General features: G+C 39.3%; 2 protein-coding genes across 2 annotated transcripts in view; both read left to right on the forward strand.

Annotated features, from left to right (window-relative positions):
- The first annotated feature begins 217 nt into the window (after window positions 1-217).
- Window positions 218-10,126, forward strand: ube2wb (ubiquitin conjugating enzyme E2 Wb). Its single transcript, XM_004546610.5, has 6 exons — window positions 218-321; window positions 1,126-1,217; window positions 4,046-4,148; window positions 7,357-7,512; window positions 7,601-7,676; window positions 7,796-10,126. Exons 1-6 carry the CDS (start codon window positions 307-309, stop codon window positions 7,807-7,809), a joined length of 456 nt encoding a protein of 151 aa, XP_004546667.1. The 5' UTR covers window positions 218-306; the 3' UTR covers window positions 7,810-10,126.
- Window positions 10,127-11,372: 1,246 nt separating this feature from the next.
- stau2 (staufen double-stranded RNA binding protein 2) overlaps window positions 11,373-27,855 on the forward strand; it is a 104,300-nt gene continuing 87,817 nt past the window's right edge. Inside the window, exons 1-5 of the mRNA XM_004546614.2 lie at window positions 11,373-11,479; window positions 13,107-13,314; window positions 14,750-14,880; window positions 15,139-15,298; window positions 17,745-17,880. Of these exons, the coding sequence (XP_004546671.2) occupies window positions 13,116-13,314; window positions 14,750-14,880; window positions 15,139-15,298; window positions 17,745-17,880 (626 nt within the window). The 5' untranslated portion in view covers window positions 11,373-11,479; window positions 13,107-13,115. The remainder of the gene's footprint in view (window positions 11,480-13,106; window positions 13,315-14,749; window positions 14,881-15,138; window positions 15,299-17,744; window positions 17,881-27,855) is intronic.

Below are 27,855 nucleotides of genomic sequence, written 5' to 3' on the forward strand. Positions count from 1 at the left end.
ATACCTCAAAGGTAGGAAGTTTCTGTCTTTTAATAACTAAAATACATCCTTTAGCAAAGGTCACTGGAGGTGCCCGAAGTCCCCCATATTTAAAGAATATTTAAAAATATTATGTTGTCTTTATCGCTGGTGAAATGCTGTGATAAATCTGCTAAATGTTACGGACATCTTGGCGGTGACGGTGGCGCGCACACACACACGTTCGTGTGGATTTGTTTTCTGCTGTCAAAACAACTTAAATCACGTGACCGCCTGACGTACGTTTCTACACTCTGCGCTGAGGCAGGAGGAGGGGGGGTTTCCATCATGGCGTCGATGCAGGTAAGAACACAATTGACAGCGATCGCTTATTTTGTGATTTTTACCGGACCTCCCGACTATTTTTTTCCTGGCACTTTATCGACCACTTTATTTACCTACGCGTATTTGCCCAAAGTGGTGGTGACGTTACTGTAAAATCGATGACATTTATCCTCAACTGTTCAGGTTTAGCGGCTGCTCTTTGCTAGCAATACAACTAGCCCATCATCATCATCATCCACAGCAAGTCAAGGCTAGTAGAAGCTAGCTTCCTGGAACTGTATGTCGATGACTTGGCCCGTGTGTAGGTTCTTCTCAGAAAGGCGTGATAATTCAAGGATATGAGGTGGAAAAATTTCCGATGTTTCCCGTAAATGTTGGCGGTTAAGTGGCCGGGCTCTCACCACAGTGAGCTAAGCAGACGGTGCGCAGATCGAACAGTTGCAGTTTCCTCCTGAACAGCTGAACAGGTGCATCACTTTCACAGAAACTGCGTTGTTCAGTTGACTGGCTGTTAACGTCTAAATAAATCAAACCCGTAAAGCAAATTTCATACATTTTTTTTAAACACTTACCTCTTTGAAATCGTTTTGTTTGGGTCACGTTTAACTACTAATAAACATAATAAACGGTAACCCCTCATTGGAATATCATTGATGTATCAGTGTTTTTCCGGGTATGGGCCTCTTAATAAAATTGATGAACACATGTGCTAAATTTCTCAGCCACTACTCTGTTTGATTTTACTTGACTTGATCCAGTATTTCAACTTTTTATTTATTTATTTTTTGGGGGGTATAAACCCAATCATGTTTTCTCCCACAGAAAAGGCTACAAAAGGAATTATTAGCCTTGCAAAACGATCCACCCCCAGGAATGACGCTCAATGAAAAAAGTGTACAGAACACCATTACACAGTAAGTCCTTCTTTCTCTCTCTCTCTCTCTCTCTCTCTTTTTTTAATTTCTTGTGACTCATTTGTTTCAGAGTGGCAGCACTTCTGGGTTTTTATCACCGATATGCCTATCGTGTTTGCTCAAATACCATGTGGCTTTGTGAAATGCCAGGTTTCATTCCTTTAAACGGGTAGCGTGGCAAGCATGCCGCATGCCATAAAGGTAGCTGCGGCTGGAGGTGAGACACCACAGCCTCAGCAGTGTGTAGTGGTGAGGAATTGGGGTCATTCCAGCAACTGGCAGCCACAGGCCCTTCGTAGAGTGTCTCTAATGCACAGTGTCACTATTCATCCTTATAAAATATTTAATGGCTGGCATGCAGGAGTTGGGCTAGAAACAGAGGTTGCTTGGCTGACCTTTCTGTCTGGTTGTCGTGATGTATCCCCTTAAACCCCATGACTACTGTTGCCAGGAAATATGACTTGAATTGTAGTCTTTAAATGGATTTGAGACTAGTTTCTAAGCTGAAGCATGGACTTGTTAAGTTACTAACTTTTCGAGTTGTGTGGCATGGTTTCTGGCCTCCAATGCCGTCTGAAAGAGAGGGTGCACATTGGAGTGTTTGTCACTGGTCAGTTATGGTGGCATCTTCCTCATTAGATAAGTCACCTGGTCTAACAAATGCCTTGCATGACTGCCAAGTCTCCTAACCAGTCCTGCTGGCTTGTGATCCTTGTATATAATTTCTCTGACAAGGCATGTGTAGGTGTGTCTTTTTTTTTTTTTTTTTTAAACGCTCTGCTCTGATGTCACAAGGTGTCTTTATGCTACTTTCTGTTGTCACGATTGACTGTGGTCATGAAATGTCTTTATTATCCTGACTGGAGTATGACATACTCTTGTTGTGCTTGGCATAGAAGCACACAAGCTGGTATGTTACCGCAATAAAGGGTCAGTGTGTTTTCAGCTTTGCACCTTTTGTTTATATAGTACACTTTGTACTGTAACGAGCAACACTGAGAGTCAATGGTTTTGTTTTGTTTTTTAAGTGTATTGTGTGCTGGTGCTATATTGGTTAGCTTGATGGTGTAATGAGTCACTTAATGTAAACAGGGAAACTGCTGCTTAAAGGCACTGTTGGGCCTCTCAGGTGTACTCATTTGTCCTTGTCCCTACACTTTCACTAAATGTCTCAGTGTTATTTTTGTTGACTGGATCATATAATCACCAGGCTATAGGGAATTTGAGCACATTTAGCGTGATGTCCTTGAAGTCCCTGACTGTTTTCGGCATGAGTTGGTAGCACAATCAGGCCTCGCTCTGAACTTCTTGAAGGAAAAGTGGAGCTTCGTTTAGACACTGTGACTGACCCTTTCCAAGGGCAACGTTTTAAGGAGAACAGACTTTATATGTAGGTTTAAATGATCATGTGTGCCAGTCTAGATTTGAATGAGGCATGAGGCTATAAACCTGGATAACAGCCACAAGACTCTGGTGTCCTGTCTGCACTGCTTGCATGGGAAAAAATAGGGCAGAGATTGTGATGCTTTTTTCTTCTAAGGATTCTACTATGAGCCCCACAACTGTTCTGCACTCAATTTGTTTTTGCCACCAGTGAAGCTACATTCAGCAGTCTTGAGGTGTGTGTGTGTGTGTGTGTGTGTGTGTGTGTGTGTGTGTGTGTGTGTGTGTGTGTGTAAAGAGTGTGCGGTGCAGGTAGGCTGTCTTTCATCCCAGAGGCACAAGGCTCTGTATTTGCAATCATCTGAGCAGGATTGAATTGCTAGCAGCTCAGTCAGCAGAGTTCTGTAGCCTGGCCACCGAAGCGAAAATAGATTTTGTCCAGTAGATCAATAGAATATCACATTATTACTAAAGCACTGTCATAACCCAGATGAATATTGAATGTCACTGAAATGAGTCAGACTGAAAGCTTTTGATTACACACACTTACTGGAGAACCGGCAGCTCACATTGTGTATGATTTATTATTATTTTTTTAATGATAATTACATGTGGTTCTGTACTTGTCTCTAGCTAATCTGCTGCCAAATTATAAAACGGCACATTATTAACAGAAATAATGTCGAAGCTGTCATTGTTTCCCACCTACTCCAGAATTGTAAGATTGAACACAGAGCACATTATCACTCATAAACCAAATTTTGCTTTTATAGAAATGCCATTTTCTCCCAAAGCACTGAAGGTTTATGTTCACTGTCAAGTACACTACGTATGAGGAAAAAGGAAAAAGCCTGAGTAGTTTATCCTGTCAAAAATTTGCAAGATCTTTACTCCAATCCCCCAAAACCACAAATCAACTGATTCTTGCAATTTGGATTTACACACAGGGTGTGTGAGGGTCGCAAAAGTAATTGGTGCACCTCATTCAAACTGTGCTGTTTTTATCTGTATAGGCCCAGGGTCCCTTAAAGGCGCAGGTTCTTCTGCTAATATGGTGAATCGAGGGTAAATTTGCTCATTTCCTCCATGCAAATTGTGGGCAACCTCGCAGGGCTTTGTGGTTCCTTGTGGTTTCCTCTTTCCTCTGATTTGTGTAAATCTCTAAAAATGTGTTTTGTTTTTTTGTGCAAGTTAATGAAATTTTAACTTTTACATTATTGTAAGTTGTAATTTAAGAGAGTTAATGTTGAAATTTAATGGATCTCCCTCCACCAACTCCATAAATTTAAAAGAAAATGGCCTTTTTTCATATTTACATCACTCTGATTTGTAGTCAGAGACTACTAGACCCTGATTATCTCAAGGTGATCTGTGTTATTTTATGTAATTTTTTTTTTTTTGTTTGACATACTTTAATATTGTGCTTTTATTTTTTAATTTTTTAGGTGGATTGTAGATATGGAGGGAGCACCTGGCACACTGTATGAAGGAGAGAAATTTCAGCTGCTTTTCAAATTTAGTAGTCGATATCCTTTTGATTCACCTCAGGTAAGCTCAGCAGTCATTATTGTTTGTGCGTAGGTGTGTGGGTAAATGTTAAACATTTTAAAGCACTTTGTCTGAAGCTATCTATAAGTTCACTTTATTAACCATCTTGTCTTATGGATCTGTTTTGTCTGCACTGTGGGTGCAGGAGATGCAGATGAACAAAGGATACCGTTTGCTACTCTGATCGAATGTCCCACATCCATTCCTAGCTTGATATCAAAGATTGATATTCCTGAGTTCATGGTCCACAGTGGTGTTCCGATTGAAATAAACTCAAAAACTGAAGAGCTGTAGAAACAGTCTTTTATATTCATCGGCTAGATACCTGCTGTAATCTCATGAAACATCTTGGCTCTATGGTCATTAGTGCAATGAATCTTGGCTTGGAATCACTGAGAGACAGCAGTGCAGAAGTCTCACTGAAGCCATGTTTGATGGGATTAGTTTGACTCAACAGTCTTGTTTCACTGATTATGAGCCTGCCTGTCTAAAAATAGGTAGAGAAAATTAGATAAATTGAGCTACTTAGCTGTTACCCTCTCAAATAGGAAGGACACACTATCAGATTTATCCACTGTTGAAGTCCTCTCCTGGGGCCTCGGAGGAACTTCTCTTTCACCTTATATCCTATTATTGTCGTGGAAAAGAAAACAAAGTCTGATCAAAATCACTTGACAATTTTTGCATAACAGCTTCAGTTTCTGTTGAGCCTTTTCACAGCTACATGCGCACAGGAGAAACTCCAGATTTCCTACCAGAACTTTAACCCTGTGCAGCATCTTCTAAAACAAAGATGTCAAATTTTAAACAGTGTTGTGTAATCTTACAGTTTAGATTGTTACAATTGTATAAGGGCTTTTTATTTTTTCATTTACTCATTTTTTGACATGTTTTAGCCATCCAAGCTCTGCACATCACTCCACCAGTCATTTGAACATTCTGTGTCATTCACATGGGGAAAATAGAAGCTTTGCAATTAAAACTAATCATCATTAGATTGAAATGTGGAATCAGAGTATTCTCTAGAATTTTTTATTTTATTTTTAATGCTTACAAAATTTTTAAGATTAGAATCAGTCTCCAATAATAACTTCAGCTTTAAATAAGACAGAATTGGAAAACTTTGGGCTCGACCTAAAATGTCACATCTGTTTTTTGGCCTTCAGACTTTGCTTTCGTCAAAGAACCGTTGCAGACATCGTTGTTTCAAATTTGTTGAGGTAATCTAATGGGTATGGTTGAGATCTGGTGACTGCAGTAACGTCTCCATTAAAGACAGACCCCGAGCTGACCAGTTTTATAAAGAGTTCTTGTGTACTTCGGAGCTGTTCTTTAGATCACTGTCCTGCGTGCGGTCCAGTCATGCCGCTTCCAGCAGATTACAGCATGGCATTTCCAAATAGAGGGTCACCCTTCTTTATTCGACATCTCGTTTTTAATCTTATATAAATCTTTTCCTTTACCCACTACAAAACGAACCATCTCAATTTTTGTTGGAAACACTTTAAAGGTGGAATTGTTTGATCTTACCACCATTTTCCAGCCTTTCTCAGTCAAATGCATGCAGCGTTTAGCAGTCTTGGCTTTCTTTTATTGGTTAGTCTCAGATTTGGCCTTTTCCATTGAAGCTCTGCCTAGTGTCATTAAAATCACCTCTTCACTGTCACATTGAGATGGGTATTGTGTTCACTGGAGCTGCAAATTAGAGGCCCACCTTATGAAACAAAACAGAGGCTACTTCTGTTTTTCTTTTTCTAAAGTTAGAAATATTGAAACTTGTGGTGAGCACAGATTCAGCACTAGAACAAGGCACAGCATGGACCCGAGACTAGATATCTTAGTGAAATAGAAGATTTAGGTTACCTAAAGACGCTGTTGGCTTGGTGTGATTTGGAGGTTTGAGTAAATATTTTAAGAAATTTTTTTTTTTTTTTTTGGTCTTGATCTTTAGACTATAAAGCTAGCTGTGCTTTCTAGTCATATCAGTCACCTCCCTCCCCCTCATGATGTGGAGCCTGCACTCTCCCGTGAGGCCCGGTCTGGTGCCAGACTGACTCAACCCTTCATTACCCTTTTTACCCGCTCCCCCTTCTCTCTGCTTTAGCACTTCTGACTCTAGCTTTTTGCTTCTCACACTTCCCATATCTTCCTGCTTGGCCCTCACTCTTGTGCCTTTTTCAAAGTCAAATGTAGCCCAGTGCTTTTTATAGAACGTGTCTACTTTTTTATAAAACATGCTGTATCTCCTCTCTAGCTCTCCCTACGCTGTTCGCTTTTCCTCTCTCTCCCACCGTGTCCCGGCCCCTCTGTCCTAATCCGAGAGCCTCATATCCCTGTAGAGCAGTGGTGTCAATCATAAGGCCCGGGGGCCAGAATCAGCCCGACAAAGCCTTCAGTCCGACCAACTGGACAGTTTAGTAAGATGTGAAAGAAGGCATAAGTTTTGGACTAACTGTGTTTACACAGTTAGTCCTACAGCTTTTTAGTCTTACAGTTTTTCCTACTGATACGACTTCCCCTGTGCTCTATTATCCAAGTAAGGAAATCCCAGAAAGCTGATGCTGTTTATCTGGACATTGTGTTTTCAGTGGGGGAAACATCTCATTACTTTTTAAGAAGTCACTTGGATAAGTGAAAAAACGTTTCTCCCACTGAAAACTGGACATCCAGATGAACAGAATCAGCTTTGTGGACGTAAACGACAAGGTTTTGGTTTTTCTTCCATTAAAATATCTGAGATTAAATCCATAATTAAGCATCTTTACATCGACAGAAGTCAAATCGGTGTATTTATATAGCACATTTTAAACAACGTCTGTTGACCAAAGTGCTGTACAAGGTATACAAAATATCCACTATGTAAAACGGTCACTAAATCAGCAATAAAGAATGGGAGAGCTTCACTGGTCCAGCTCGCTGCATGTGGCCCACAAAGTAAAATGAGTTTGCTATCCCTGCAGTAGTGGGTTAACCCTGCAGCAAGTCTAATTATTTTGCTGTCATTAATTGACGGGAATGAATGTTTTAGCTTTCTCCAAAGTTCATCCCCGAGCTGGCTCTTTGACCACACACGTAACCCCCAACCACCCCAAAGTTGTTTTTTATGCGTCTTCTTTCTTTAGGATCTTAAAGCTCGCCAGCCTCGTGGGATTTTTATTTGTACATATTCAGTTGCGTTGATGTGGTCTGCTTTGCTTTCATTGTGCAGGTAATGTTCACAGGAGAGAATATACCTGTCCACCCGCATGTGTATAGCAACGGTCACATCTGTCTATCTATCCTAACGGAAGACTGGTCGCCAGCGCTCTCGGTGCAATCAGTTTGTCTTAGCATTATCAGCATGTTGTCAAGCTGCAAAGAAAAGGTAAGGGTGCGACACCCGGTGTGGGCGGTAGCGGTTTGTGGGCACGTGTTAAATGTTAAATCTAATTGCTGCTTTTTGTTTTCTGCAGAGACGACCGCCCGATAACTCATTTTATGTAAGAACATGTAACAAAAACCCAAAGAAAACAAAATGGTGGTATCACGGTGAGTTTAAAAAAAGAAAAAGGTCTTATTTGTTTTCAGCACTTCCTGAACGTGAAACTTTTTTTTGTCTGTTTCCTGTTGTAATTCTAATCTTCATGCTGTCTTGTTTGCCTTCACAGATGATACATGCTAATGTACAAACTTTGTATTAATGGTAGAAGAGAGAAGTCCTACTGACCTACGTAAAGCACTTTTTAATCATTCAGTCTTTGAACTCTGACCTTTGACTGGAACAATGGACACCATGCGCTGGAGGCTCTTGGCTGCATGTTTTAGTCTGTTGTAAAATAGAAAATAACGGAACGTTTAGCTGCACCCAAGATGGAACTTCTTCCTTTTTTGTGTGTGTTTTTGTTTTGTTTTTGTTTTTTGTTTTTTTTCCGTTTTTTGGGGGGAGGGCAAAAAGGTCACAATGCAGCGAGCAAGTAAGGCAGACTTGTACTGATACTTATAATTCCTCTTTTAAGATTATTATTATTGTTACTTTTTTTGTTTGTGTGTGGCTGCATTTTAAGGTCCTTGTGTTGTGCAATAATAACCGGTGGATGCATGCTGGGGCCTACAAAGAGAGATCTAAATCTAACAGTCTTCTGGAAGGGATTTGACCATCAAAACCCCAAGAAAATGCTTCATCTGTTTTTATTATTATTAGTAGTAGTACTACATGCACTGTGATGGTATCTAGTTTAAAAAGGCACTATTACGTTATTCCCAACTTGCAGGTGTACTGTAAGCAGTCCTCGATGCTTATCAGGTTCAAGGGTTTTAGTTTTTTAACCACTGTATCGACAGCACACGCGCTCTTCTTCATCTTCCAACTCTTAAGACCTGGTTGCAGTTCTTCCTACCATCGGACTGAAATTTGGTACACACGGGAATAGCACAGGCGTGACGGTAGATCCAGGAGTCATCCAGTGACCTCGGCGTTTGTCTCCTCATAAAGCTGGGCTGAACTTTTCTGGTCCAGCCTTTTAAGACGTGCATCAGCCTCTCTTCCATTCAAAGAATGTCATCGCATGATCCATTTGTATTTGTATGATATATATTTTTATTATTATTTCATGCTTTAATCTTCTGAAATGTTTGAATTTTTTGTTTTGGCATTTTGTTTTCCCAACTAGTTGATACTTTGAAAAGGGGGTGCTTTTGACGGGTCAGTATGTTTTTGAATTTTTTTTTATTTTTTTTTGTTATTTAAATCTTCATTTTTATCTCTAGAATGACAAAGTCTTTCTAGAATGTATGAAGACAATACTTTTTTTTTCCTTCTCTCTCTCTCTTCCCCCTGGTCAGAGTTTTGGCTCAGGTACTTTTTCAATAAAGAGATCGCCTCTAAAAAGACACCTATCAGAGATTTTGAATTTAACTATATTTTCACCAAAAGAGACTGTTATGTTGTAAACTTGTAACATGTCTGAAACTATTCTGTACATACATGCGTCTTTAAATTGTTAGATGATGTGCAAGAACTTGGCAAAGGATGCATTAACTTTATAGCAGAATGATGATAGGAGTGCTTTATTTCATTGGAACTTTGCATCTTTTGCCAATTAGGTTGTGTACGGTCAGCAACAAACATGTAAAGCTGGTTTTGGAAAAAAGGAAAAAAAAAAAGAAGGTAGTTTTACAGTAGGGGTGCATGCAGTTTCAAACCCTACTTTTTCTTATTGGCATCTAACATTGTGGCAACTTTTAGTCGTTCCATAACTGAGGTCACGGTTTATAGGATGGATGCTAACAGTGCTCACCTCCAGAGGCTGTGCTCATTTCAAAGTGTAATCACTCCATTCCTAAAGACATGTTTATCGCCATCCAGTCAGAGATACTTGAATTTTTTCCATCTTGAGTTGTTTGTATCTACTACTTTTTTTTTTCTTTCTTTCTTTTTTCCCTTTTCCAGGGTCTAGCTGAGTTTCTTGAATGAACATGCGTGAATGTGATGCTCTATTCTGTAGAGGAGATTACCACAGCACACGGCTATCTGAAGATTTAAAAACAAAAAACTATATTGATAATTTAAGGACATCTATTTAACCAATTTTTTTTTTTTTTTATTAGTTTCATTGTATAAGGTCGTATCTGCTATCACTGCTTCGAGAATAAGACTGACTGAAACACTGATTGTGTAAATGTAGTCACAGCAGCATCAGTGCACAGAGACGCCTAAAGGATCAATAAAGGCTTGTTTTGTCTTTTTAAACATGCTTGTGGTTATGTTACAGGGTTTGGCTGTTCTTTTTTTGTTTTGTTTTTCCCCCTTAGGTTACTTTTTTTTTTTTTTTTAAAATGTGGTTTGAACTCTTAGCTTGCAAGTTGTTGTGAGTGGTCAACACTAATAAGGGTGTGTTATTTATATTTGAAATTTTGTTCTGGGATGTGCAAGCTCCATGTAATAGGTGCCTGTTCATTTTCATAATCGATAATAAAAACAAAGATTCACTTTTATTCAACCTCAGTCTGAACAGTATGGGTTTTTTTTCTTCTCCTTTTTAAATAGCTTGCAAAAGACTGAGTAGTTCTGCTCTGAAGGCAGAAGGATGATGACCAAATTGAGAAAGAAGATAAATGTGTGACAGTGACACATTACATAAACTGCATATTTCAGAAGCATGTAATTCCATCTGTCTGTAAAAAGTGAATGGCACAGATCTCAGGCGTGCCTGTGGAATTGCACTAGGTTTGTGAAACATGTGCAAAGATAAAGATGTAGTGTGGCAGGAAAACTGATGATCTGACGCTTTTGAAAGCAATGGAGCTTTCATTTGAAGCTTGTTTTGTTTTTTGTTTTGTTTTTTTTAACTGGTCCGTTATGGTGTGAGAAATTATTTCAGCCAAAAACAAAGGGGGAAAGGGTAATTTCAGATTGTACAATAGATATACATGCGTTTGGCCAAGTAAAATTACAATCTGTTATCAAGTTACTTCACTTATTTTGGTTGAATTATGTTTTTTATACTGCTCTATTTGTTGTTGGATATTTTTCTGTCTACAATAACACAGGGAGAAGTGGTTTAGTGACGCCCTCTATTGGAGACGCTTTAGCTGTCAAATCTGGGGATTAGCAGTTCGTGATATTTTCCCTTTATGGTTATCTATTCCTTGTTAAATATAAAGTGTATGTAGGTTACCCACCCACCCCTAGCCATCTTTTCTTTTTCTTTTTTTAAATTTCTCGTCTTAGTACAATACCACTGCCCCAGCGTGGACTTTTCCAAATAAAGCTTGATGCAGAATTCTGACTAGATTGTTTGTGAGACACTCATAGGGTTTGCTTTAATTAATTAATCAAATAGAGAAAATTCCCAATGGATGGTTGGGGAAATATTCCAAGTAAAACTATATTTTATAGCATTAGCACAAAACCTTAAGTTTCACTGAAACACGGACCTGTAAAATGGAAAACTTACGAATAAGACTAAAAATCCATTTGGTGATACAAATGTGCACAAAACAACTTTGGAAATATTAATTTTGTTTCTGAATCAAAAGTTACACTGTGGGATCCGAGGAAGCGCACCAGGACTGAACCATCCTTACCGCGGCGGGGGTGGCTTCATTCAAAATTCACCTCAAACTCCACTCATAGTACGTTAGCGATATGCGATATGCAGCCACAACAAGGTTAGCTAAACACAAGCTTTATGCGTGAAATATTACATGGATACGCCATGTTGAGTCCAGTGACACGTATTTTCATTTCTTTTTTTACCCAGACAAATAAGGTGGTCGGTTCCTTTTCCATCCAGTTCTCTTTAGTGTTTGCCAATGTTGGAGGTGTAACTGGGGTCTGGCCCTGGATAAAGGTAAAAAAATGTCCTGAAATATTTTTCCCATAGTTGTCGGATACTCTGTGGATTATTTGCCACGTTGTCGCCAACTCGTATATGATATCAGGGTTGACTGAAAATCCCCAGAATTTCGAGAAGGATGGGGCGGTTTGGAGATGCTAGCAAGAAGGGTGCTCGGCCGATCAGCCATGATGAGCTTTAACCGGCTAAAGTATCGCAACTGGGGGTGGCTAGATAGGATTTATTCATCTGGGGAAACCATAAAGGCATATTCATGACAGCATGCATGCTTGCCTATTCTGTCTGCGTGTTTTTAGGAGCTGACATTGGGAAGAAACGGCGTATATCTTGTTGGCAACGTTAGCTTCCTGCTAAGCTGGACACAGTAATAAATGTTCAGGGGTTGCAGACAGCACTGAAGCTCTGCCAGTCAACCCCAACGTAACACAACCCCCATGTTCAACTTGCAGTGAAAGACAGCCGTGCAAACAGGCAGCTGTTTGCCGCTGTATTTGTGCGTGTTGCTGTGAGAGCGTAAAAAGAAAAGCAAGAGGGACTATCACCACAAGTACCCCACGGGCAGGCATGATGCACCTACGAATTAAACAGGAATAACTTCATGACATGCAATGAATAAAAGTCATATTACAGTAAGAGATACATCAGTTGTGGTGCATTTAAACCTTATTAGCTATTTTCTGACCGTGCAAACTTGGCTGATGTTTACACCAGTTCAAACATGGTCCCTAAACAATACAGAGAAGTGACACCTGCAAAATCAGATATGCAATATTTAAAAACCTGAATGTGCCATATTCAAAGCTAGCATTTCATGCAGTGTCCAAGGGATGACACTGAATTTCTCCAAAACTCCAGGGGTTCAGCTCAGCTTTGACCTTTTGTTTTGACCTCTGTGGGGATGCTCAAAGTATTTCCTTCATTTCCGATCACTGTCTGCCACTTATTTGTGTGACTCAAAAGTGGGAGCCATTTTGGAGCAATTGTTTTTTATCTTAGAGACTTTTTTATCACCTTAATCATGATTTTGTTTTAGACAAAAACACACAGTAGCATATATGCTTATGTTACTTAAATTACACAGTCACAGCCTGTGTACTGTGTCTAACTGCATTCTGCTAAATATTGCATGCATATTTTAAGAGATAAATAAATACTACAATTCATTCTGCTGTTTGATATTTGTTGACCCTTATTTGTTTGATAATGGGCTGTGTCCCTCAAAATGTGGTTTAATATAGATTGCATTGTTCAGGCTACAACCAGCGGATTCCTCCTTTTTGCCAGGGAGTTTTTTCAGCCGTAACATGAGCAAAGCTCCTTCAAATAAAGGTTCATTGTCTGGGTGTATTAGCTGCCAGTGGATCAGAATGTGAGATAGGCCTAGGGCTGTTCAGTTTGAAGTCTGTTCTCCAGGCTTAGCCCAGAGAAATCTGTCAAATGACATTTAGCTTTAAACTGTGCATGTGCATTTGTGCTCAGATTCACAGATGCTTAATGCAGTATTGTGTACTGCTAGTGAATGAATATTGATTTTCTTTTATTTTTAAACTACTCAGTAGTTATAATTACAGTGTAGTAAGTGTATTTCTAACAAAAGCTTTCAAATTTGTTCTGCTTTCAGGAATAGAGCATGGCTCAAGTGAAAGTACAGACCTTAGCGCCCCTGGCTGGTCCTGGCCTCTCCCCTGGAGTCCCTCCAACGGCCATGGCCAGTCAAGGATCCCTGGGTCTGCAGCCCTCCGTCAATGGCACAGGCCCGGCCCCCACACCCGCCTGCCCTGCTCCTGCAGTCGGATATGGGGACGCCCCTGTGTCTGCCACACCGCCAGGTAGAATTTCCCCCAAGTTTGTCTTTAGGGGAAATTAGTTATTATTTTGCATCATGTGTGGAGTTGCTACTTATCTATGAAAACTAAAAACTGTTACAGTAGGTTAACAATTTTGCAAATAAAATACCATCACCCACGGCAGTGGTTGATATTTAACTGCTTATCTGTAAAATTGTGTTATTAAATTTCTGCTTATTCAAAAAATAGAGTGTTGAAGGGCTAAAATATTTGATTCCTGGTTTCACTCTTGCAACAGGGGGCAATGTGATTTAAAAAAAACTACACATACGCACACAAACAAAAACACTGACTATTGGCTTTCCATGGCCAGTACATGCTCAGCGATCAATAGTTTCTGTGATTTCCAACAAACGATGGACTACATTTCATTAGTGTTTTCATTTTGGGGGATGATTCAGTGAGTTATTCTGTGAAAATTTCATAACCTCAGTCATAATATATTATGACTCTATAATACTGGTATAGATTTAAGACCTTAACAATGATTCATACAGACAACTGTGTGCATGATGAAGGTTATAGTTGTACCCAAGTCTACAATACAATGTGTGTGTTTGCATAGTTATTCTATAATAAAAAATTGACTTTAGGCAATTAGGTAACTGGCCTAAAGGGCTCTATCTCATGTTCCTTTTACTGCTCATTATTTCTCATGACCTAACCTAAATTCAGAAACGTTTCGGTACCACTGCTTCTTTAATAATGATTTAGGAAGTGAATTTCTGCCAACACTTCCTGTCATATGTTAGCTATAATAATAATAATAATAATAGATTGCATTTATATAACACTTTTCGAGACCCTCAAAGCGCTTTACAATTCCACTATTCAGTCACTCTCACATTCACACACTGGTGGAGGCAAGCTACAGTTGTAGCCACAGCTGCCCTGGGGCAGACTGACAGAAGCGAGGCTGCCATATCACGCCATCGGCCCCTCTGGCCAACAGAGGGGTAGGTGAAGTATCTTGCCCAAGGGCACAATGACCGAGACTGTCCGAGCCGGGGCTCAAACCGGCAACCTTCCGATTACGAGACGAACTGCCAACTCTTGAGCCACGATTGCTGCACTATAAGCCAGTAGCTCACGGACTGACCACAACACGAAGGAAAAAACACTTTACAATATTGTCCTATAAACAGATTCATTTATTAGTTATTTATTAAGTGCTTGTTTACTGATTTTTCCCCTTAATTACATATAAAAATAAAACAAGTTTGCATTTTATTTGCAAGTTAGAAGTGTTCCAGTGGCTGTATCCGCTGCTAATATCTCATCCCTTGTCACTCAGTGGAAGTATCCAATTCTTATATTAAAAAATGATACTTGTTCATGAATATAGGTGGAAGAAGATGGATAGATGAGTGCTTTAGTTACCATGTTTTTAAATATGTCGTCTTCTGATATGATTTAGGCCCGCCCCAGGAGAACATGGCAAACCCTAAAGAGAAAACTCCAATGTGTTTGGTGAATGAGTTAGCCCGTTTCAACAGGATCCAACCACAGTACAAGCTCCTCAATGAGAGAGGCCCTGCACACGCTAAGGTAAAAAAAAAGTTTTTCAGATGTAGCGTTATCATGTCAATATGGAATAATATTTAATAAATCTCAGGAGGTAGTTCAGTGTAATTCTTGTTTTGACACACATCCACATGTGCTAAATAAATAAAGCATTTGCACTTTTTGTAATTAGTAATTAGTTATTGGCTGTGCTGAGAGCACCGAACTCCTGCCAAAAGTTCTGTAACAAGGATATTGATAAAAATGTTGGGTAATGTCTTCCTCTCTGGGTGTCACTTCCAGATCTTCACCGTGCAGCTGACTCTTGGGGAGCAGGTGTGGGAGGCAGAGGGCACCAGTATTAAAAAGGCGCAACACTCCACAGCTGCCAAAGCACTGGCTGAGAGTGTCCTTCCCAGGCCAGCGCCCCGCTCCCCTAAAGCTGACATCAACAGTAACCCAGGTACTGCAGCCACAACTGAATTTCTTTTAACTGTTAAAAAAGCAAGTGGCTGGGAAGGATTACCATGAATTGCACCTTTTACTGTTTCTATGGCTATGCATGTGATAGCTGCTATAGTTTCAAGAAGAATGTTTGAACCATTTGGAAAAAGCTGCAAAACAAGTTGATGCTTGGTTATAATCTGCTAAACTCTTAAAAATGGAGGTGTCTTTTTTTTACAGGAAAAATAGACAGCACTCTATTCATATATTATTAGGTATTAAATTAATAATTAACACTGTATGTCTTATAGAAGAACTTAAATGTTAACTTGGGCTGTGGCTCAGCTGTAGCAGCAGAAAGAAGATATTGCCTTTAGATCCAGGGAGAATGAGGCCGCCAAGAAGGAGGTACTTTTACTCCCTGTTCATTAACTAAGAGTGTCAAGATTTCTCAAATCTTTGAGGGCAACAAAGCAGGTTTTCATCCTCCAAAAGTTTTACAGTATTTTTTAACCTTGTTGTAAGGAGGAATTTTTCTCAAGCTAAGCTTGTTTCTTTGGTCCACTGTTATCCTAAAGCACAATCCGGGCCTATCTTAAAGTTAGTTGCTAGCACTATGTCTAACATTTAAAAGCTTAACCTCTTCATTGATACTGTTTGAAGTTGGAATCATAGACCAGCAAATATTAAAGCTATACATTCTTCTTTTTTTTTGCTTCTTACTTACTTCTTAGGATTATTGAGAGGCTGGAGCGTATCTGGGCTGTTGAAAGGTGAAAGACAGAGATAGACAGTCACACACACACTTGTAACAAATTTAGAATCACCGGTTAACCAAACAAGCATGTCTTAAGACTATGGGAGGAAGCCAGAGTACCCAGAGACAACCCACGCAGGCATAGTCACTACCATGCTTCCTGGAATAGCAAATATGCGCCAATAATCAAAAAGTTAAGAGTGTAACAGAGTGAAGATCAGATAAAAGGACACATTTTTTTCATCTTTTCTTCATTGGACTTACTGGCAGTTTAAAAGGCTGTAGTGAGTTACTGACTTGTGATGCTAGTGATACATGGATAAAAAGGTTAGGGTCCACATCCTGTGGACAAGAGTATCCAATGGAATAAATGGCAAATAAACAATGAATGAACTTGATAAAGCTGCTGCAGGGTCAGGTCTTGGGATTATACACTCCACTTTACTGTCAAACTGTTAAAATACTTCAGTGGAACAGAGCCATTGTCAAGAATAGGCTCACAGTTTTTAAAGTCTGGTCACCATATGAAACATCTTGTTGTAATTGTTCCATCTATTTTTACTGGTCATGGTAAAATCACTCCCTAGTTTCCACGTAGGAGATGAAAGACAAAATCTACAGTCATCTGTCTGTGCAAACATAAATTTTGCATTTCATCTGACATAATATTAGACTCCAGCAGTTTACCCTAGATATTTGCAGACACGAATCAATCCTGTGCTTTTTTTTATGGCAGTTTGCTGTGAACAAGATCTAAAATTACGACAGCACTGTGAACATTTTTCAGTTTTTTAACCTGTTTACCAGAAGCAGTTTCATTTTCTTGCAGATGGTTAAAACCAAGTTTGTGCTGTTCATTTCTGTGTGCACACATCTGCAGGAATTTATAGTTAGCATTAAAACCCATGCATTTACACTTCTAGTAGCTCGCCTTGTCTCATCCTCCTAAAATTGGAAACAATGTTTAGATTTTTTTAATTGAAACTCACTAATGTTCATTCATTTTAAAGTCTGGTGTTAAAATAAAAGTATGGATTGGATGTTAGCACACTGGATAGAGCTAAAAAGTCCATTTACAGAGGAAGTTAATTTATACCTGTCTGTACAATCATGAATTTAAAGTGCAATGCATTTATGTACTTAGGGGGCATTTTGGTTTTTCATCTGAGTGACTTTTCTTCCCAGCATTGCTGCCAAGCAACTGGGAATATTCAGATAATTGATGTTCAAGGAAACAACAAAAAACAGTATAAAGTGTCTCAGTAAAACCTAGGAACAGGCTTACAGTTTATCACTAGCCAAATTAATACCACTAGTCTGGACTTACCTCCCTTGCCCTCTGCGACTTTGTAGTGGTAAAAGGCCTCAAAGCCAGGCTTTTAATGGGATTAAGAAAGTCCAAAAAATCCTGTGATAAATTATGCAACATCACTGAGAAGTGGTGGTATTAGTGGTGCATGCATCCTGAGGGTACTTTTTACTTAGAATGCAGTTTCACGTGGCAAATGTTAGGCTGCACAGTGCAGCTTTCTGCCTGTGTGCCTTTTCTAGAAAATATTTTGTTTCCATCTTTTTAGACTGCTTGGACCATTTTAAGCCATTTTGTTTGCTGCTGCCAGAAAAAGAAGTTCACATCAGTGTTTTTAAAAACCTCCCTGTCTTGGTTTTAATCTTTTCCGTGCTTGCATCTGCAATCTCACTCACACAGGCAGTATAACACCCACAGTTGAGCTGAATGGTCTGGCCATGAAGAGAGGGGAGCCGGCTATCTACAGGCCTTTGGATCCCAAGCCGATGCCCAACTACAGAGCCAATTATAACTTCAGAGGGATGTTTAACCAAAGGTGAGCTCCCAAAAATGAATGATTTGATTGGCTCAGCTGTTATTCATTTTAGTTTCAAAGCTACTTGCTGATTGGTTTATTGTTCAACCTTTAAGGGTGGGGGAAAATTATTCATGACAAGATGAGCTTCTTTTTTTTTAAGTAAAGTCTTTTATACTCACCTTTCGACCTGGAACCCCAACCAAAGTTAGATTTAGGTTTTCTTTGTTTTACCATCACTGCTGCATTGTTTGTAACAACAGCACATGCTTGCTGATTCTAATGCAACAGCACATGCTTTATCCAACCACCAAGATTAGCATTTCTCTTTGTTGTGGGTGTCGATAATCTGCGATAATATACAAAGGAAGAGAGGGTCTTTGACATTCATCTGACTTGGTGTGGACATGGTCTTGATAAATTTTAGATGATGTTTCTTTGATCCCAACTGGCTTAAATGTGTGTCAGGCATGGCTCTCCGCTCCATATGTTTTCTAAACTGATGAACGTGGTGCCCTCATGGGTTCCCTGTGCACTCTGTCTCTGTCAACTTTCTTTCGTTGTTTTTTCTGTGCTGGAGCCACCCGACCATTTCCTAAACTCTGTAAAAGTGCCACAGAGGTGCAATTAATGATCTCCTCTCCCCCAGGAGAGAAATGCTATGTAGGTCTGTGAATTTGCTGAGCTAATCCAGGTATACCCTGTTACTCCCAGTTAGGAAAACAATGGGAAATCTGTTTTCTGTTTTGGACAGTGCACAAATAGTTTTTTGGCTTTTAGTTTTATCCCACAAGCGTATCTTCACAATTTTACTCAACTGTCAGCTTAGGATAAACATTACATTTAGTTATATTAATTAGTCTCCTAAATGCTATATTATTTTAAATACTGACATAGTTTGTGATTAAAACTTAACAGAAGTTGAGTTATGCGGCTCCAAAAAGTGCACTGTTCCTAATAAAGTTAGTATTCATCTAGGATTGTTTGACATACTTGGTGTTATTTTCAGGACACATTATAATCCCCTCAAGGTGGCAGTGTTTCCTCATGTAAAGTCCCATAACACTTCTTTCAAGGTGCCTAGTGAAGGCCTTAGATCCCATTTTGTAACCTGCAAGTTAGGAATGTGGTGAATTTATGAAAGCTTTTCTGTGTGTATGGGTTCAGTGTTGTAATCATAAGGATTTTAAATTAACATCTTCAATATTAAAGCACTAAGCAAAGTGAAATGTCATGAAGAAGAGATTTTTTTCCATCTATATTTTTGTTCATTAATGTTATTAGGTGCAGCATTCTGCCATCAGTTCTGCTGAGCGCAGTTTATTTTTTAAAAGATGTCAGTCAATCAGTTGCACTGTTGGGTAACAGAGTGTAGTCAGGAGACAGTCTAGCATCTGGCTTACATCTTCTACTATTTGATCCATGCAGGAGCAAACAGGGGTGAAAGATAAATGGGGTAGAGGAGAAAATCTGTTTTCCAGCATCTGTCTGTCAATGTCATATGTCACAGTGTGGAGACAGGCAGTATCTATTCCTCATGGCCTGTTTTGTTTTCTTATGGCACTGTGTAAAGGAAGCAGAAAGGGGGTTGGAGGACGTGTGTGTCTCAAACAGAAGTGACATAAGAAAGACATTTATTATTCCAAGGTCATTATGTTTCCATGAGGTCTCTTTCTTTCAGTGTAGTCAAGCCCCGATTAATGATAGTAAGACCTTCTGAATATGAATTCTCTTACTTAGATGACTAACTATGTGGCAGAGTGACAGGCCATATCCACAATCGGTCACCTTAATGATGGTGCAGGGAAACGAAGGTTTCCTCATGCCCATGCCCTTACCTATTATGATGAATAAGAGTGATCCAAAGTCATGTTGATGGAAAATCTGACCATTAAAAGGGCAGTCTGGCTATGATCTATCAGCGCGCTAATCACCGCCCAGACCAGTATTGATTCATTCAGAAAGTGCCCTGATGAGAAAATACAGCGATAATATGAAATGTACATTTATCAGAGTCTTAATGAATCTTATTTATGGCGAAGGACTTATGCATAATTCTTTCCCATCCAAGTCCATCTTTAAATCAGTGATTCATCTCTGCTATCATCCAGACGTGACCACACCATTGAACAACAGTGATCAGCTCTCTCAGTCAGTTACTGAGCTGCTATGAAACATGTGTGGAAATTTAGCCTGAGTGATTATGAAAAAAAATGATCACAGAATCGGAAAATATTTGTGTTATCATGAAATCTGGTTACATCAACCGTTTTCACGGACAACCCCTGTGTTATCATTGGAACACCTGATTCCAATGAGTCATACTGCGCTCCTCCAGTTTATCCACGACGCTCCCAGCTTTCCTCCTGCTGCTCTGATCTCAGGGGGGCGGGGCGCCTGCATCCTGCATTCTGTCAGAGTTGGAATTTGGATAGGACTTTCCCTGTTAGAGCAAAGCTTAGCGGCCTGAAGCCGCCTACCTCCTCCCAGTCCTCATTTGGTTATGACACCAACATCATGTCTGTTGGAAGAACAGTGGGCTGAAATACTGGGGGTGCTTTGCACTGTGACATTTCCTCCTGTGATGATGTTCAGATACTACGCTGGCCATTACTGCTTTCTCTGTAGGAAACTGAGAGGAAGAGTGACTCACCTTTACTGCTGAAAATTCAGTGCCTGTTTTATATTATATTGGCCAGTCTGCTGTATGTAGGAAAATAAGTAAAGACCCAATTTGCTTTGGTTTGTAAAGCATTTTTAGATCAACTGTGAGAAACATTACTGTTTATTAAATCTCTACTTGTATTGAGAAACCCACAGATACGTTTTAGTGGCCTCTAGCTCATTGGATGGATGTAGTGGTTCGATGTCATTGCTCCTACTGACCTTGGTTCCAGTCACAGCAGGCACTTGTTTTCAGTGGAATAACTTTGATAAATCCACTACATTTTATCCATTTTGCAGTTAGTGAGCATTGAACATAGAGCATTTAGCAGATAAAAGGGGGCTTGAATAATACTGAGCCTACACTGAGGGTTAAATGGGATGTCTCGTGTGTTTGGTTTCAGGGTTGAGTACATGGGTGCACATCAGCAATAATTACAGGGAATGCTTTTACACATAAAGGCCTGCTTTGAATATATTGGTGGACTTATGATAAAAATAATTTGAAATAGTGTTATACAATACATAAAATTACATGAAATCAGGAAGGGCAGAATATTTATATTCACTATTAATGCCACTGGGTTATTTGTACCAGTGTCCCCCTTTGAATAGTCCCGCAGAGAGTTCACTTATAGCTCAAATACCCCAACTAAACTAATGAACTATTTATCAGGGCAAAACAAAAAAAGAAAAAAAAACAATTAAGTGAAAATTCTTTACATTCATAAATCATCCAAATAATTTTTATGGTATAATAAAATCCATTTTCATTTTTAATAGGCTGCTTGCTGCTGTGCTTTGTTAGTCACTTTGATGATTAGAGAGGTTACATCTGCATGTTGTTTTTGAAACGCCTCCCTGTACACAATGATGCCACTGCTAAGATGATCTGCGTGGGAGCATAAACAAAAAAGACGAACTCACGGTGAATTAAAAACTCATCCTCAGGATGGTTGCTATAAAAAGATGGTTTATTCTGTGATGCTTTGTATGACGCTAACCTCTTTCGGGTAAAAAGAGTACATCTTCGAGTGTTATTTACTGTTCTTGTTCTTTATGCTGTAAGAACAGTAAGAATGCTGTTGTTCTCACTGTTCTTGATCAGTTGTACCTCCATGTCCACAATTTATTATAAGTAGACTACAGTACTTGAACATATTTAAAATGTATGCAAAACTTTAGCTTTGGAGGTGCTCATATGGATCCTGCTGCTGTATGATGCTTAAAGGTATGTAATTAACACAGAAGAAAGACTCCTACAAACAACTGGAGGGAACAAATTTAACTTTAGGTCCTGTGAAAAATTACATTCAGGGTTTACAAATATATCAGCTATAATTTTATATTTTTTGGTCTATACACAGGCCTCAATAAATGCTGCATATTCCTCAATTGTTGAATGTCACATCATGTAAAGGGTTAATCGCCTTACAATTGTGCTCCAGACTTGGTCTGTAGCTGTATGGAAATGTCAGTGTAAAATCACTTTCACGTAAGAACTATAAGAAGAGACAGTTGCAATGGAAGGATATTTGAGTACCCTTCCCATGCCTTCAGGAAAACGGTATAACATCAAACAGCAATGACAGCAGCACAGACACAAAGGGCACACACAGACACACAGGTGTACTTTGTCATCTACATTTCTAATTGGGACAACCTGTCCCATTGAAAAGGCAAATCTGCCCATGAGCGCTTTTTTATATTCAACATTTCATGTCATCTCCTCTACTGTGGAGGTATTAGATATCCTCCGAGGTTCCCTTTGCACACACAGTCATCTTTTTTTCACTCACTTTCTCCCACTCAGGTTTATTTTTCTGTAGTGCTCTCTGGCCAATTGGGCTTTGTAGTCTCAAACGGCCTAATCGGGACACTGTGTGCTCTTTTGTCCAGTAAGGCATTACAGATACAGTTTTCTTGCCCATCCAAACCCCCCAAGGTAAACTTCAGAGGAGTTACTCCTATTGCATTATTCCTTAAAAATTTTCCACATATTCGTGTGTGTCTCTAAATCATAAATTACATAAGTAGATAAATTAACATTGGCGGAAATCCAGTCTAAAGGATAACATGTCTTAATTGCACAAATGGGTGTAAACTCATAAAGCAGTGTTTTATTGAAGAGACTGGGGGTGGAGGAGTGAAATACAGATCCAACATAAACAAATGCTTGGAATGATTTGTGCTCAGCAGACTCACTGACAAAGAAGTCTGGGCTCTCCTTTCATCTCCTCTCTTCTGAGTGGATTTTCTTGTTTGTGTATCCCTGTGTGTCCTCCTCTCCTCCTTTTCTTCCTTGATGCATTGAATTTAAAAATGGAACTGAGGCCATGATGTACAAAGTAGGCTAAATCAGTGGAATCACCTTTCATAATGCTGCCTTTTAGGATGTTTGTCAGGGGGAGTCAGAGGACTAAATAGGCATTTTTACAAAGAACATTTTTGCATTTTTCGCAAAAATAACACTTGAATCTCTTCTCAAGAAATTGTGCACTTTGCTGCAGCGCTCAAAGCGATTAGCCTTACCTCCTTAGTTGCTGTGCAATATCAGTACTTTGCAGTAAACATCTGTCAAGAGGAATGGTTGACGTTCCTGGCTGTTTGCTGAGTAATTTGGATCGCTCTTTATTTAGGGCATTAGACACCAGAACCACATAACACGCATCATAACATCTGCACCCATTGTTGGCATGGTTCATCACGGGTTAATGCACATCAGCTCATAGGGACACATTACTGTCCTACTTTCTGGTGCTGCAGAGTATTAACAGCAGCAATTTCATTATGTTCACCCATTATGTCTGTAAATTGGAGTGCACCTAGTGTAGTCTCCAGAAAAACTCCTGTAGTTTTTTGTGATCTCATTTAGACTGTTAGATTATTTCTTAAACATTGCCACCAGGATACGGATTGGCAAATTGCACTTAAAGGTGTTATACCTGTAAGAAGTGTTTCAACTGTTTTGTAGATAGACATTTCCAGTTTAGTTTATAGTTCAGGGCTACACCCAGATGTTCTAACCTCAGTCGTTGTAGGCGGATAGGTTCCTGTTTCTGGGAAAACAGATTCAAAAGTTTTTTAAACCACATTTTGAACGAGGTCCACATCACAATCATCATTCTGCTGCAGTTGAATCCATCACTGGAAGATGTGACGAAGATTACAGAAATATCACAAATCTATTACAAATTTATCCTTGGTTTACTTTGAATTGAATAAAGCCAGCAGCAGACACACGGTTGAAATATGCATCTCCTCCTTTTTAGGAACTGTCATCTTGCATCATTATAATTTTCTTCAGAGCGTGCAAAGTCAAAACAGAGTTTGTTTTTTAAATGATTCTGCATTTCTTCTTTGGTGGTCCTACAAGTGGAATCATATCATCCAGTCTTTATTTTACATCCTGTACAGTAAGTAATTGACACTGTGTTTCTTTCTCAGCATAAGCAAACCACAGTTCAGCCAAAAAAAGGGGAAAAAACACTTTTAAGCACACATCAGCAGGATATTTGCTTGTTTAAACAGCTTTGTTCTCATCTGGTTGAAAGACTCAAAGAGCAGTAAGCAATAAAGAGAAATAAATAGTATTGCCTAGAACATTGCCTTTGTCGATAAATTAACTAGTTAGCCTGCTGCTAAATCACTAAATTTGCTATTTTTTATTTCTTTATTAGTTGTATAGTATGCAAATATTCATACATACTGTCTCCTATCTGATGCCTGGAGCACTCAATTAGAGTGCTTCATTAATTTTTAGATGCATTAAATGGCAAAAATTGTGCTGCATATTGCTTTAGAGATGTTGGTATAAAAATACAAAGTAAAAACTGTGACAGGCATAATGGCTGACACAGAAACCACATCGTAATAATCTGGCCATAAGAAATTCGTAGTATTTATTTTCAGAAAATGGCATGAGATTTTAACAAAGCAATTAGTTTTTCCCTTTTAATGACAATGAACATAAAACAGCAGGTCTCAAAGTAATATTCTTAATGAGGACAGAAGGCTCTGATTTTATGCTGATCCTCAGCCAGCCATTCCTCTCAGTCAGCCAAGACTTAACAATTGGCACTAAAAGGGCACAGGGGCTAAGAACTGTTTCTTGCTATGTCACATAAATGCACAAGTGGTATAATTGGTTTGCGCACACTGGCACAGTCTTCTGTGCTTAAGAAGTCAGAATTATTCACGCGATGCCTGTTTTCAGTCAGATTATTAACGAATAGACTATTTTCCAGTGGTTGCTTTTATTACTAACCTAATGAAATCAAGCCTTGTTTTTTGTTTTACTCTAGCACATTAATATTTTTCCCTGGAGTATGCTACCTGTCAGTTTCGCTACTATAAATGATACTATCATGTATGGAAACAGTACTTAATGCACCACTGCAGCTCAGCAATAGAGCGGGCAGGACCTACACACAGCTGTGATGGGAGTACAAGGAGGGCACCAAGACAGCACGCTGATTACAGAGCATGCACAAAGAGAGCTTTAATCTCTTGTAGAAAATGAAAACCACAACAGTAAAAACAATGAACACTGTCATTTTTGACAATTTAATTAAAATAAGTCATGAAAGCTTTGGTTTATGCACAGCGCCTGTTCGTTATTCCAGATTAATATCTTCTGTCCTTAAAGTCGGTGATTTGAGTTGTCCATAAGAGACACCAGCTGTCTGCAGTACAAAGACACAGCCATGCATTACACTGGAGGAATATGAGGGAGGAAATAGATTGCTCCCATGGTGAGCTTTAATGAAAATCTACAGAATGTAAGGTTTAGTTATATTAAATCTCTGATTTAATGCAACGGAGAGACAAACCAGTCGATGAATCTTGAACAAAAATCTATGGGAAAATTTTATGTCACTGAATGTGGCAGTTCTTGTGACATATTCCACCCCTTCCCCCCAAAAGCCAGTCATCTGCAGAACCTAGAAGCACTAGCCAATCATCTTGGCGTCGTGAAGCACTCTACATGCACAGTAGAAGTTCAACCTATGGGGCAAAAAAGCTTTTTGAACCTTATTGTGATGGAAAGTCACCAAGACTATTAATTGTTTCTTAGCAGAGTTTACTGGTGACTCTACATGGACAGCTTTTTCTCTCCCAGTTATAATGAAAACTGCCGTTATGGCTCCGTCAAGGGCTAAGAGTGGCAAGACTAGCTTTTAAGGGATGCTAAATGAACTATAAAATGAGAGCTTCAGTCTTAGGTCGACACTTTATTTTACTAAAGTTCTCTCACTGGACACCTGAGTGATTTGACACGTTGTTGTATGTTTGATGTTTTTATATTGAAATGCCACGAGATTCTAAATTCTATAACACTAAAGGCTTGACAGCAAATCTGTTTATCTCTGTCACAGTTGCCTAATGGAACCACTCACTGAGTAGCACTTATTGTGACTTTTGTGAAACTGACACAGATCCTACACACTCTCTCTCTCTCCCATTATTCCTTTCTGTTTCTGTTTGTGCTTTCAAAAACCTCCCTTTGTCTATATAGTATTAAAAACAAAATCTAAAGCCAGACATTGTTTTAAGCTACATTTTCAAGCCCCTTAACCAAAAGCTTATTTTTCATTTGTATAGATTTAGATGGGTTATAAATTGGTGTTAGGGAATAAACAAATGCTTTCCATTGACACTTTCAAAGCTCTGGGTGGTCTTTGGCTGTCACTGTTTTTGTCTAATGATCAACATAACAGAGAGCATTTATGCATACTGGACACTTTAGTGGGTACGCCTTGCTAGGTCTATGTTGGACCTCCTTTTCCCTTCAGAACAGTCTTAATTCTTCATGGCTTCAACAAGGTACTGGAAACAGTCCCCATTTTGCTCCATGTTGATATGATAGCGTCACACAAGCACTATTTTACCACATTACCTAGAAGTGCTCTATTTGATTGAGAGGCCAAAATGTTCCAAGAAAATATCCCACTCTACACCACCAGCAGCAACCTGAACCATAAATACAAGGTAGGATGGATCCATGCTTTTATTTTGTTTACGCCAAATTCTAACCCTACCATCTGAATGTTGTGGCAGAAATCAAGACTCGTCAGACCAGGCATCGTTTTTCCAGTCTTTGTCCTGCTGTGCTCTTCTGCTGCTGTAGCCCATCTACATCAAGCTTCAACCTGTTGTGTCTTTTGAGATGCTCTTCTGCATACTTTGGTTGTAACAAAGGGTTTTTTGAGTTACTGTTGCCCGTCTTCTGTGGTCAGAGCCTCAGTTGTGTGCCTGATATAACCATATTAATAATAGCCGCTCTTAGTGACATCAGAAAGAGCCAAAAGTATCAAAACTTGTAGAAACTTTGGCTTCTATATGTTGATCCATTGATCAACATCCATCCATCGCATCCATCGGTATAACAGTATATATGGGAGAAAAAATAACCCTGAATTACCCAGCGGTTTTAGATGCATTGCAGATCCCCCTTAAAGAACTTGAATATATAATAAAAACGTCTGTAGTGTTTCATACAAGTTATTAACAAAAGAAGACATTGGCCATGGACATATTTGAGTTAAGCACCCATAATCTTTGTTTTTGAGTTTCATGTACAGGGGGCTCCAGAAATCATGCTTAATGAGCAATTAGAGCCAAAAAAATGCTTTCATTTGGAACCACTCCTCGAACATCACACTGGATCAGCTTCTCCCATGTGGATTAGTGGTTTGTAACCTCAGACAGGGTCCAAAGAAATCTTAATACACAACCTAACACCATGACACTAGATGTTTTGAAAACTGTGTTTACTTGACAACATGGGCTATTTTCTCACACCGCTTTGTATTTTGCATGTGCAATCGCGTGAGGCTGAAGGGAAGGAGAGCAATCAATGATGGACACAGGGAATGAAGTATGGAAGTTGGGAGGGAGAGAAAACAAGTAAAGGTCTGGCAGGAGTTTGGAAGAAAATGCAGCTGGTGGAAGAATGAGTCTGTCCAAGTTTTTGTATTTTTTTCCCCCCAGATCTCTGTCACCCTTTTGCTTCCAGTGCAGTCCCATCCCCCTTCAAAAGCTTAGTGTGTGTGTAAATGTGGTTCCATACATACCGCTATTCATGTTTGTATGTGTGGTTAGCAGATCTTGGTATTAAAGCTCAGTGACCCTGGAAGACAAGTAGGCCAGTACCCTCCCTCATTCATGCTCTGTCATTTATCTGTGTCTGATTGGCCCACTTTTTTCTCATTGCAGCATTTTGTTGTAGCAGACTTGTTACCTTTTCATCCCATGTATAAGAGGAACACATAAACGATGCTTTACTTACTTTAAAGCTTTTGGTAGATGGGCTAAATGGAATGGGTCTCA

The sequence above is a fragment of the Maylandia zebra genome, linkage group LG9 (assembly GCF_041146795.1).
Source record: "Maylandia zebra isolate NMK-2024a linkage group LG9, Mzebra_GT3a, whole genome shotgun sequence".
NCBI lineage: Eukaryota > Metazoa > Chordata > Actinopteri > Cichliformes > Cichlidae > Maylandia > Maylandia zebra.

Coding starts and splice junctions, on each gene's coding strand:
- ube2wb (XM_004546610.5), top strand. Junction 1,218..4,045: donor GTACAGAACACCATTACACA/GTAAGTCCTTCT, acceptor TTAATTTTTTAG/GTGGATTGTAGATATGGAGG. Junction 7,513..7,600: donor TGTCAAGCTGCAAAGAAAAG/GTAAGGGTGCGA, acceptor TGTTTTCTGCAG/AGACGACCGCCCGATAACTC.